This window comes from Cynocephalus volans, chromosome 9 (assembly GCF_027409185.1).
Source record: "Cynocephalus volans isolate mCynVol1 chromosome 9, mCynVol1.pri, whole genome shotgun sequence".
In the NCBI taxonomy this organism is placed as follows: Eukaryota; Metazoa; Chordata; class Mammalia; order Dermoptera; family Cynocephalidae; genus Cynocephalus; species Cynocephalus volans.
The window spans coordinates 6,278,217-6,290,424 of record NC_084468.1 but is presented as its reverse complement, the minus strand read 5'-3'; the positions used below and the strand labels follow the sequence as shown (position 1 = coordinate 6,290,424).

The 12,208-nt window shown below is 42.5% G+C and overlaps 1 protein-coding gene across 1 annotated transcript in view; it reads right to left on the bottom strand.

The window, feature by feature from the left end:
* EVC2 (EvC ciliary complex subunit 2) overlaps positions 1 to 12,208 on the bottom strand; it is a 149,723-nt gene that overhangs the window by 74,110 nt on the left and 63,405 nt on the right. The window contains exon 10 of the mRNA XM_063108511.1: positions 2,947 to 3,271. Within this exon, the coding sequence (XP_062964581.1) occupies positions 2,947 to 3,271 (325 nt within the window). The remainder of the gene's footprint in view (positions 1 to 2,946; positions 3,272 to 12,208) is intronic.

Genomic DNA, 12,208 nt, shown 5'->3' with positions numbered 1-12,208 from the left:
CATTGCCCCAGGCAGTCTTTTGGGAGCAAAAGCATTGGGGACATTACAGATGCCCAACAGGATGGGTTCACGTGGTATGCACAGCAAGGGGATATGACAGGCCACTGCAGGAGGGCGGCAGTGTTTCTCAATGGTTAGGGGCACACTGCCTGGTGTGAGTCTCGGCTCCACCTCCAGGTCCTGAGACAGGTAAACTTCTCCGCATCTCAGTTTTCCTACCTGTTAAAGTGGGATCGTATCCACCCCTACCTCACTGAGCTGGTGTGGTCATTTAATGAGAAGGTGCACGTGAGGTCCTCAGAACAATGCCCAGCACCCCATGCATCCTAACTAAGTGGGAGTTACTGTTACATGTCGTATTTTTCAACAGTATTCAATAAAATCAAAAGATTTTTATGTAACATATACAATATATGAACTGCATAAACATGACATTGTAAGAAAAATGTGCAAAAGGCTAGTTCCAAATCTAGGGATAGGAGTGGAGGCCACCTCAGCCTCCCTGTGTATCCAAGAGCAGGCATACAGTAGGAACTCAATAAATGGACCAAATGAATGAACCTTTGTTGCTGAGTGGAAGGATGAATTTCACTTTTTTTTTGTTTTGTTTTCCAGGGGTTTTTTGGGGGGCTTTGGAGCTGGAATCAGCAAACTTTCCTATAAAGGGCCAGTTAAATATTTTAGACTCTGCAGGCCCCATAAGGTCTCTGTCACATATTCTTCTTCGATTTTGTTTGTTTATTTGTTACAACTCTTTTAAAATGTAAACACCGTTCTCCAAAAACAGCTGGGAAGGTTCAGGTTCCTGGGTACTAGTTTGCTGACTGACTGCCATTTTTGAGGACTTCCCACGTCTACCTCGTTGAGCATGTATTATTTTTACAGAAAAAAAAAATTATAATAAGCTTAGAAAAAAAGGAAAAGAGAGATAATGAGATGGTTAAGGGCTGTCACTTAACAGTGTGTTCAACACATTCTTCTTAAGTGTCAGCTCAAGGACACGCGGTGTTGACTGGCACAGTCGTGGATGGAGCACCAGAGAGCGGGGGCAGCCAGGGAGGCTGGGGGGAGCTAAATGACACCCCCTTCCAAAACAGATATATCAGGTTCTAACCCAAGATCCTGAATGTGACCTTATCTGGAATAAGGGTCTTTGCAGATGTAATTAAGTCAAGAATCTTATGAGGTCATCCTGGGTTATTTGGGTGGGTCCTAAATCCTTTAACTGTCCTTTAAATTTCTGACGCAAGCCACCAAGTTTGTGGTAATTTGTTACAGCAGCCACAGAAAACTAATCCAGGAGCCAAACAGTACAGAAGCCACACCTTAAAACAAGATGCATATTCAGGCCAGGGAGACAGTGAGAATCTCATCTCTTTACTGCCCAGCCCACGTCTGGCCACAGGTGGCCATCTGTGAGCCATGAGCCATCAACCGAAGAGCTATTTATGCACTTCCAGGAGAATTCTGTGGACATGACAGTCTGGGGAATGGAAGTTGAGGTCAGGAGCTTGTTCTTAAGTGGTTTTTAGATGTGCCTCAGATAGCAGATGTTCAGAGCGGGATAGGTAGGCTCCAGTCACAAGCCAGCTCTTCCACAGAGGAAGACCAAAGTCAGGCTTGGTTTTATACATTCAGGAAAAACTCTGATTCTTTCCAGGACAGCAACTGACACATCTTTTGGAAAAATAAGGGCTGATCTCTGACCAACAGTCCTGCCCTGGGAAGGCTGAGTGATCAGAACTCTCAGATCTAAGCACTGTGTACAAGAGCCTTTGCAGGCCATGCTAGGGCAGCTGCTTCTCCTACATTCTCTCCCAGCCACACTGAGAGGCCATTAGACTTAGAGATGCTGACCAAGGCCTTCAGCAGTTGAGGTGGAATGTACTAGACTGTGAGTCCAGGTCTGCCCGACTCCAGAGCCTGTGCTGGAGAAAACTGCCGTGATCTAGCAGACCGTAGTCCGGAGAGAGGCACACACACTCTGGCATCTCAAGCTTCCATAAACCGTGCCCTCTGTGGACACACTCTTCCATGAATGAAGCTTTTCTACTCTCCCCTGACCTCCCAGGGTACCATGAACATATCTCTATTATGACATGGCTGAATGATGTCTCAGTTTTTATATGTGAGGACCTTCATTAGACTACAAACTTCTTGAATGCAAGAACCATGTCTCATTTTTCTCTGTACCTTCCCTGCCCAGACCATGACTGAGAGACAGTAGGTGATCAATAAATGCTTGCTAAATTAACTCTGGATGTGTACGTGGATGGATGGATAGGTGGGTGGGTGGGTGGATGGATGGACTGGTGGATGGGTGGATGGGTGGATGGGTGGATGGGTGGATGGATGGATGGATGGATGGATGGTGGGTGGATGGGTGGATGGGTGGGTGGATGGGTGGATGGGTGGATGGGTGGGTGGATGGGTGGATGGATGGTGGGTGGATGGGTGGATGGGTGGATGGGTGGGTGGGTGGGTGGATGGATGGGTGGGTGGGTGGGTGGATGGATGGACAGGTGGATGGGTGGATGGATGGATGGGTGGATGGATGGATAGGTGGGTGGGTGGGTGGGTGGATGGACAGGTGGATGGGTGGATGGACGGGTGGATGGGTGGATGGATGGATGGTGGGTGGATGGGTGGATGGGTGGATGGGTGGATGGGTGGGTGGATGGGTGGATGGATGGTGGGTGGATGGGTGGATGGGTGGATGGGTGGGTGGGTGGGTGGATGGATGGACGGGTGGATGGGTGGGTGGATGGACGGGTGGATGGGTGGATGGGTGGGTGGGTGGGTGGGTAGATGGATGGTGGGTGGATGGGTGGGTGGATGGTTGGGTGGATGGGTTGATGGGTGGATGGGTGGGTGGGTGGGTGGGTGGGGAATATGATGAGTCCCTGAGAAGAAGAAGAGAAGCCCTTCCTTTCAGGGCCTACCTACCCTCTCACTAACATGTTTCAGCAACTCCTCCGCTTCCTCCATTGCCACCATCTCCCTCTGGTACTGGCTTTCTGTCTTCTTTCTTGTTTCCAGGTCACATTCAGCCGTCAGTGCCACCATCTTCCGATCATATTCCTCTTGTATTTCATTTTCCAGCAACAGAAACTGCTTTTTGAAAACAGCACCCATCCTCCTCTCTACTTGTGGGGAGAGGTGGCCACTGCTGGTCAGATTCTTCAGGAGAAGGGTAATGATATCCTTGCTGATTTGGGTTCGACAAGCCTCCAGATCTGCATCTGCCCGGTTCAGGGTTGCAATCTCCAACCTGGGAAACACAAAAGTCAAAAGAATTCCACTATGGGAAATTGCAACAGAAACCAAAGGTCCCTTAAAGCTCTGAGGTTTTAAATGATTTGTAGGCAAGGCCCTTCTCTCTTCCTTTCCTCCCACCTTCTGCTCCATCCAGTTATTAAAGGCCAGTTACTAAATTAGCTGATTCTTAGTTAGTCAGTTTGTAAGGTACCATGCTAGGAACAATAAGGAATAAATACAACTAACATAAGACACGGTCTTCAACAAGTCACAAGTCAACAACAAGGAGACGGAGAGAAAAATAAATAGCTAATACATTTGCAGGATTTTAAAATAAAGTTTATTTTACTTTTTTCCGAGTTAAAAATTAATTTATGGACATGACAACTAAATGTAATGTCACATCCTGGATGGGATTCTGTAGCAGAAAAAGGTCATTAGATTAAAAACTAAGGAAATCTGAATAAAGCATGGATTTTAGATAATACCTGTGTATCAATTTTGGTTCATTAATTGTAACAAATGTACCATACTAATATAAGATGTTAATAATAGGGGAAACTGGGGCGAGATTTATGAGAAAACTCTGCACTATCTTCTCAATATTTTTGTAAATCTAAAAGTGCTTTAAAAATAAAGTCGTCTTGAGATATACAAATTTATCAGATACTTCACAAGGTCACATGTTCTGAAACTTGACTGCGCTGGTGGTTGAACAAATGTATACACTTATAGTAACACAGACTGTACTCTTAAATGGTTGAATTTTATGGTATGTTAATTTATACCTCTATGAAGCCAGAGAAAGATGCATAGGAAGAATTAATTTATGTTCATCATTTTAAAAATTGGGTAAGTAAAGATAAATAGAAAAAGACTTCATTCGCTGTGGGTCCATTATTCAGTCAGAACCATAAAGGCATTTTGTTATATTTTCTTCCGGTTTTGTTCTATGTATACTTTTCCATAAATGTACACTATTTGCAGAGATGCAAATACAAATTTATCCTTTTTTTTCTAATTAAAATTGTTACAGGCATATTCCAGTTGTATTTAAAACCTTAGTTTCCTTTATAATACTTGCAATGTATTTCTTCATGTGATGTAATGCTATACAATTACACATTCTTCTATTGTTGCATATTTGGGTTACTTGCAGATTCCAAAATGTTAAATAACTCAGAAGTAAACAGCTTTGTACAGAACTTCTGATATGCACAATAATTTCCTCAGTATAGACTCCCACAAAAGGAATCACTCAGTCTGTGAGGAAAATGGAATAATTTAGTCAGGCTCCCTTGACTCAGGTCCAGTTGGAAGTGGTGCAGCACATTTCTTGTAAACGGGCTGTGTGTGGGTGTAATTAGTGTGCATGTGCACCTATGTATCTTTTTAGTTTATTGCTATCATGTGTTATTCAGTTTGTGAAGGAGAAGCTGGCCAGCAGAGCTCATGTCAAAAAACAGAGCATGTTTACTCTGCTGGCAGCTGCTCAGTTTTTCTTTGGACTTTGCCGGTAGCAGCGGAGTTTCTGAGTTCCTCTTTGGACTGCCTAACTCTTAGACGTGTGTGTGCTGAATAAAGACTATTCTTTCTTCAACCAAGGCTCCAAGGACCTCTTTGCCGGTTACCTAGCTCAAAGACCTGCACATGAAGGGTTTGTGAATGGGCTCGAGGGGTCTGTGAGCTCCAGACCCAGCCCTAGCTCTACAGTCAAATGTTAGCAACATTTTAAAGCTTCGTGGAACATGCTGCCAAATTGCTTCCCAGAAGAATCCCCAGCAACACACTAGCATCCTTACTTCATCCCACCCTTTGCAATGGTAAAAATCTTTGATAGGGGAATGTAGTTGGTTAAAAATTTTGATTCTCTGATCTTAGAATAGGATTTTTAGGTAATTCATGAATGAACCCAAAGGCTCTTGAGTAGAGGATGAAAGTCCACAGATAAGTTTGGCAAAAGCCATCTAATCAATTCTAATCACTATTTAGGGATGGGATTGTGTACTTTGACTGTTTTTGGTTGCTGGTTTGATTCTGGCTTGAATGACTATTGACTATTTAAACTACTGATTGTTCTTGAGATATGTTAAGGAAACTGCCTGAATGCTGTTTAAATATGCTAAAGAAATTGCTGTAGGAAGTATGTGGAAAAGAAAATATTTACTAAGGACAAGCTATTTGTTGGTGCATCAACTTAACTTCTTGCAAATTGCATTATGGAATGTCACATTGCTTGTTTTACTGAATGTTACCAGCCTGTATTGTTAAACTATAACCCTACCTATGTTCTCTTACTGTAACTTCCTGGTCTGGAGAATAAATGCAGGAAGAAGACCCCAAATCGTGGTTAATTTCCCAAATGGAAGGAATGCCTTGCTCTTGAGGGTTCTGGGAGATTAACCCCTTTGGGGTTCCTCACTGCTCATAAGAGATGGGCTTTGAGTCATCTTTTGCGGCTCCATCACCCAGAGGATGAGGGTTGACAAATCCATGGGAGGCAAAGCAACAGGGGAAAATGGCATCTGATTGTCAAAATATAAGGGTTTTAAGAAAACTATTATAGAAAGCACTTAAAAGGAGAGAGAACAGCAAGACTCTCACTTTACCCAGATTCAAAAATTGTGTATATTTACCAACCGTGTTTTATCCACTCCCTTCAATGATTGAGCATTTTGAAACAAATTTTAGATTTGTCATTTCACCTCAGCATGCATCTGTAACTGTCAAGGAAATAGATGATTCATAGATAGATAGATACATATTCATCTGTCTATTAGCATATGTCTGTCTATGTGCATATGTCTATCTGTACATACATATGTATGTATGTCTATTTTACCTAACTTTGTTGCTGAAGGGTAGCAGACAAACCACCCCAAAATACGCTGCTCTGGGATAATGACTACTTGAAGTTAAAGGCACTTCATTTTACACTTTTTTTTTTTTTTTGGTCTTTTTCGTGACCGGTACTCAGCCAGTGAGTGCACTGGCCATTACCTATATAGGATCCGAACCCGCGGCGGGAGCGACGCCGCGCTCCCAGCGCCGCACTCTCCCGAGTGCGCCACAGGCTCGGCCCTAAAGGCACTTCAAAACAAAACAAAACAAAACACCCGCAGGTACAAGAAGATCAACCTGACTTTCACACTGCTTCTTAAAAGTAAGAGGTAAAATTCCCAGGTAAAAGGTGCCCTCGCTACACTAGCAGGAAAGCAACATTCTGTGCAAACAAACCTTGTTAAAACAATTACCTTTCTTTAGCCCTCCCAGTATGATTTAATTGCTTTTTCACAACTTGCTATTCTTAGTCCAATTCAGTACGTAAGTGTTCAAATCTAACTGTTTCTTTGGGTCTTCATTTTCTTATGAGGGCTACCATGCATTAAATTATATGCTTACATTAAATTTATATGCTTTTCTCCTGTTAATCTACATTATGTTGACTTAATTCTCAGGCCCAGCCTTGGACCTTAAAAAATTAGAGGTAAAATTTTAACTTCCCTATGCTGCCATTATCACATTAAAAATGTTTAAAATAATTCTAATATTTAACATCATGCACTGACCAGTCATTAATCCAACTGTCAGAAATGTCTTTTCACAGTTGAAAGTTTAATTCAAGAACCAAATAAAATACCGTAATGTCAGTTAAGTCCACTTTATTATATAACATCTGGCCTCCCTTTTTTTCTTCCATGACATTGACTTGTTGGAGAAACCGGCCATTCATCCTACAAAATGTCCCACGTTTTTGCTTCCATGGGGTATCATTATACCTCTATCCTCTGTTCTTCTTGTGAACTTGTGGTTAGAGTTAATGTCTTCATCAGTCAATTTGTTTTCTGAAACACCCCATAAGTGGTACTGTATGCTTCTGAAATAGGAGGTGCTCAGTTTCCCTGGGTCTGGGTTTCAAGACACATCTCTGGGTTTCAAGTCACTCTCCAAGGTCTCGGTCCCCTCCTCTAGGCTCTCCCCTAGAGGAAAGTTACTGTTGCTTATTGCACCTATTTTCGGCACCAACAGAGGAGATTGAGACCACAAGGGGCAGACCTACGTAAATCCAGTAGCTGAGCATGCTCAGTAAAGGGAATTTATATAGGTTATATGCCTCCAGTGACTGAGCATGCTCAGTGGAAGGGAGTTTGTCCTTTGAATGACCTTCCACTAGGGATGCTAAAGAGCACAGAATATTCTTGAATATGACTGGTGCATGCGATAGAATTTGACCAATGAACCTCCCTAAAAGGAGACCAATGGAGCATGTGCAAGACTATGTTATGTAACAGGGACCCCCCCCTTAGTTGAATATTCATTAGATAGCATGAATATGTATTAGATAGTGAAAATAAAAGCCAAGTCCAGGCAGAAGGCAGGGCTGCTGTATTCTGCCAGCCTGTATTCTGCCCGTGGAGTGTGTATTTCTTTTGTACCAAACTTACTCTCAGCGAGCAGCTACTCCCTCTCTTGAGCCAGCCTGCACTCTGTACTGAGCTTTAAGTATATATTTCTTGCTTTTGCGTTAAACTTGGTGTGGGTCTTGCCCAGTCTCTGGAGCTATGCTGCACTCTCTCCATGGAACCTGTACTTCTTATCTGTTATATTAAACCTGTTCTCAATTTGTACTGTGACTCTGCTCTTGAATTCTTTCCTGTGGTGGAGTCAAGAACCTGATAAGAGGATGGGTGGGTTGAGGCCGGCAATGGGGCCTCCCGGACCCTCTCCTCCAGCATCACTTCCTACAGGATCATACAACAGGGTAATGCTGAAATGGATCCGTAGGTTCAAATGGTGCCATCATGATCCCTGCATTATAAAATTTCCTATCAACCTTTCACCTAATGGTTTTAACATCCATTTCTAATTGTTACCTAGATCCGGGACTTCATTAGGAATTTTAAAAATACACATTTTATAATTCTATCATTTCTTTTACATTTTTGATCTGAGATTCTTCAAAAAGAAGAACTTTTTCTCATCAACAATTCAGTTGCTCTAACAAAAAGATCATAAATAGGAGAGATGTTTGATTCCTCCCCTTGTATTTTATCGATTTTCTAACAGAAGAGTTGGTCTCGTAGCAACCTTCAATGGTCACAAATGAATTTGGATCTGTTTATTTATCTGCTTGCTTTGTTTTGTTTTAGTATGAGGGCAAAATATTAACAAGACTTTTCTTGACTCCCTGAGAATCTGAGTTTTGGTTAACTTTTACCTGGAAACCTCATAAGGGAAAGGACATCAAATATGTTACTGGGTAACAGGGCTTATGGTAAAAATGATGCCTGATTAGTAAATTACATCCGAATGGGAGGACTTGTAAATAAACCATATCTAATACCTAGCAGGGATGCCATACTTTGAACTTCCCTAAGGGAGGTGACTCTTGGAACTGGGCATGTCCCTTGTGGGAACCCTGGAATCTCTGCATGTGAATTGTTACAAGATCATCTGGACGAGGGGGTGAAGCTTTTAAGCCAGGAAGACTCCTGCCCTGCCTGGTGTGGACTGCATCTCCTTGTATTTGAGCTGTGTCTTTCAGGAAGAGAATACCTCCCGACAGCTGTGCAGGCTGCAGTGTGACCTGCAGTGAGGTCACCCACAGCAGAAGAACGCCTACCACTGTCTCACAGCAAGCTGAGTTCCAAGCCCTCAAGCCTTCTGAGCAGACAGGCCAAGTGTGACCTTTGGAGTCTTGTGAATTCAAATGTTTAGCTGAACCTAGGAGGATGCCCTGCCTCCTAGTGTAGATTTTTGTATATATTTGGTGTGTTTCAATCCACTGCAGTCATTCTTTTTGATGCTCAAATTTTTACCATCTCAGATCAAAATGGTTCCCATGTCCTTTACACACAACCCAATTAGTCTAGTTCTAAACAACAGCTCATCCATTCACTTATTTCATTTTCTCAACAAATACTTATGAAACACACGCATGTGCAAGGAGTGCTGTGCACCATCACAAAGTAAGAAACAAACACGAACAGTGCCTCAGGCAAGGCTAACTGTCAAATGGACTATACAATGTCGCGCAAATTCGGAAAATACAATCACTTCTCTACTCTCAGAGGACAGAACAGACCTCGCACCTCTAATGAAGTCTTATGTGAGAGACAGAATAAGGACCACCCCCAAAGACGTCCACACCCTAGTCCCCAGAACCTGTGAATATGTTCAGTCACATGGCAAAGGGAATTAAGGTCACAGACGTAATTAAGGCTGCTCATCAGCTGACCTTAAGAAAGATCAATAACAAAGACCTTTAGAATTGGAAGAGGAAGGCAGAAGAGGAGTCAGAGAGGTTGATGTGTTAAAGGAGAGTGATGACTGTCAGAGGTGAAGACAGAGGAAGGGACCCGAGCCAGGGAATGAGGGCAGCCTCAAAACGCTGAAGGCAGCAAGGAAATGGATCTCCCTAGAGCTGACCCATTTTGGACTTTGACCTCCAGAACTTTAAGATAATACATCTGCGTTGTTTTACACCACCAACTTTGTGATAGTTTGTTACAGTTGAACAGGAAACGAATACTCCTTACCTGACCACTCCATCCCTCATTCATTAAATCACTAGTGCATTAACTTACATAGGAAAATGCCGTGGCTTCTTGTGCTGGGTGGATTGCAGGTGGTGTTCCAGGTACTTTACAGTGGTTTGCTTTCAGATCACCTTCTACCTAAGGGACCGGGGTAAAGGACTTAGTTTCTCCACCAGCAAAATGGGGACCACCCTCGTAGATTGTGGTTCAGGGTTAAAAGAGATAAGAAATATAAAATGCACAGCATAGAGTCTGGCATTTTGTTGGTTCCACATAATAGCAATTTCCTCATTCTTCAGGCTTCTCTCTCAGGAGACCACCTGCAGATCGTCAGTGCCCACAGCTCGCCCTTCCCAAGTACCTGGGAAGACAATCTCACAGGCACATTCTATTGTAACAATGTTAATGTTAATCACTACAGATAAACTGTGAGAAGTGGCAATAATAAAAACTGTCAGAGTGTTCCAAAGCCACAAAAGGAAGAAAAATGTCCCTTTAAATCAACTAAAATACCATGATATTAAGGAAGCTAATTCTCATCTGTTAATTTCCCAAATGACCACAGGAGAGGAAAATAAATATTAAGTATGCATCATTTATACAGAGGAATGGGTCCACCGGTGAAGAGATAAATTTCCATCACCCCCCTTTGGCATTTTTAATTATTCAAACAATAATGAAATACAAGGATACTTAAAAAGGTCATGGAAAGATCCATATTATCTTTCAGTGCTTTTTTTCCACTAAGTTTTTGAATTACCCTCATTCACATATTTTTCATCCCCCCGCCCAAGCGTCCCTAATGACTCCATGAGGCAGACAGAGACATTCTGACTTACACGTGCGGGGCTCTGATTCTTAAACATCTTCACCACTTCAACAACTTGGCAATGTTAGCAGGATTCGCACACTGCTTTTCCAGGGAACATTCATTTTTTCAGGTCACAAAAATGCCATCCTGTCACTGCCCTTCAAAGATGAACACATTTGCTCAGGCCAGCTTAGCTACATATACAAACTGTACAAGTGCTGTGCCTTGTGTAAATGACTGACTTCACAAAGGAGTGCAGACATGTCCAGCACTGGGAAGCACTTAATAAATATTAAGTGATTTAAAACACTTAAGCACTTTTAATATTAAGCCATTAAAACCTATGAATAGGCCGGCCCATGATAACATCTGTCTGAAAGAAACAGCACTACTTAAAAGATTCAAGTACTGATTAATACTCTGAGCAGCTACTACAGAAAAGAGAGAAAGACATTCATGTCTTTTTTCTTGTTTATTTCATATAAAAATTAATCAAGTTCTCACTAAATCGTAAACAAGGTGTCAGAACAATTAAGATAGAATTGATACACAAGGCAGGCAGCCTTCTCCTGAATGTAAAAGGACTCATTCATCCGCATGGAGGATAATTAATTCAGAAGGAAAACCAAACAGTCACGTCCATCTTTTACCATATAAACTGGCATCCTCTAGTTAGCTGGGAGAATCATAACAGACCCACAAAAACCAATTCAGTATTAGTGAAACCGAAATTTCCCTCATCAGAAGCTAATTTCCATGGACAGATAACACAAGATTCATTTCCCAAACCATAAATCATGTTCATATACTGTTGATTTGAGGGCCTGGACAATAGAAATTTGGGGGTGGGGGGAGACCTCCCAAGTATATCTACTGTCCAAATTGTAATGGGAGGTTAAATCACAGTAAAGACGGTCACTGTAAGATACATGATAAACCATTAAGTTTTTAGTGTGGTATAAACTTAGGTTGTAAGACACAAGGGATCATCAATTCGCATCTTTCCTCTCTGATGACTTTTCTCTTAAAGATTTCTGTGTTTAGAAGTAGCACTGGGCTCCCCTCTTCCAGCCTGAAGCTACTCCTCAGGGCGAGCACACGTGTGGGCAGATTCACTCTTTCTATCCTGGGGTTTCCATCCCACTGCCCACCCCCCACGCCACTCACTGGCCAGACTGTGACCTGACTGTCAGCTCTGGAACAAGCGAAAAAGAGAAGTGAGACTTCCTCTCCCTGCTTCAGGTCCTCGTGACCTTCCCTCACCGCTCTTGAGCATATACTAATCCCCTTTTCCTGCACGGTGGTGAGCATTCATTATGTTTGGAAGCACGGGCTACAGAGCCACACAGATTCCAATCTTGGCTTCACCCCTTAGGAACTGGGTGAGCTCACGTGAGCTACTAATGTCTCTGAGCCTAGTTGCCCCGTTGAGTAAGTGAGAGTATTATCACCCACGTCACAGGAGGGTCGTTGGGGGGATTAATAATAGTACCTCTTATGATCAGGCTTTGTTTTAATAGCTCTACATATATTAAGCCATTTAATCCTCACAACAATCTTGTAAGGTAGGTGATTAACCCCTTTTTTTACAGATGAAGAA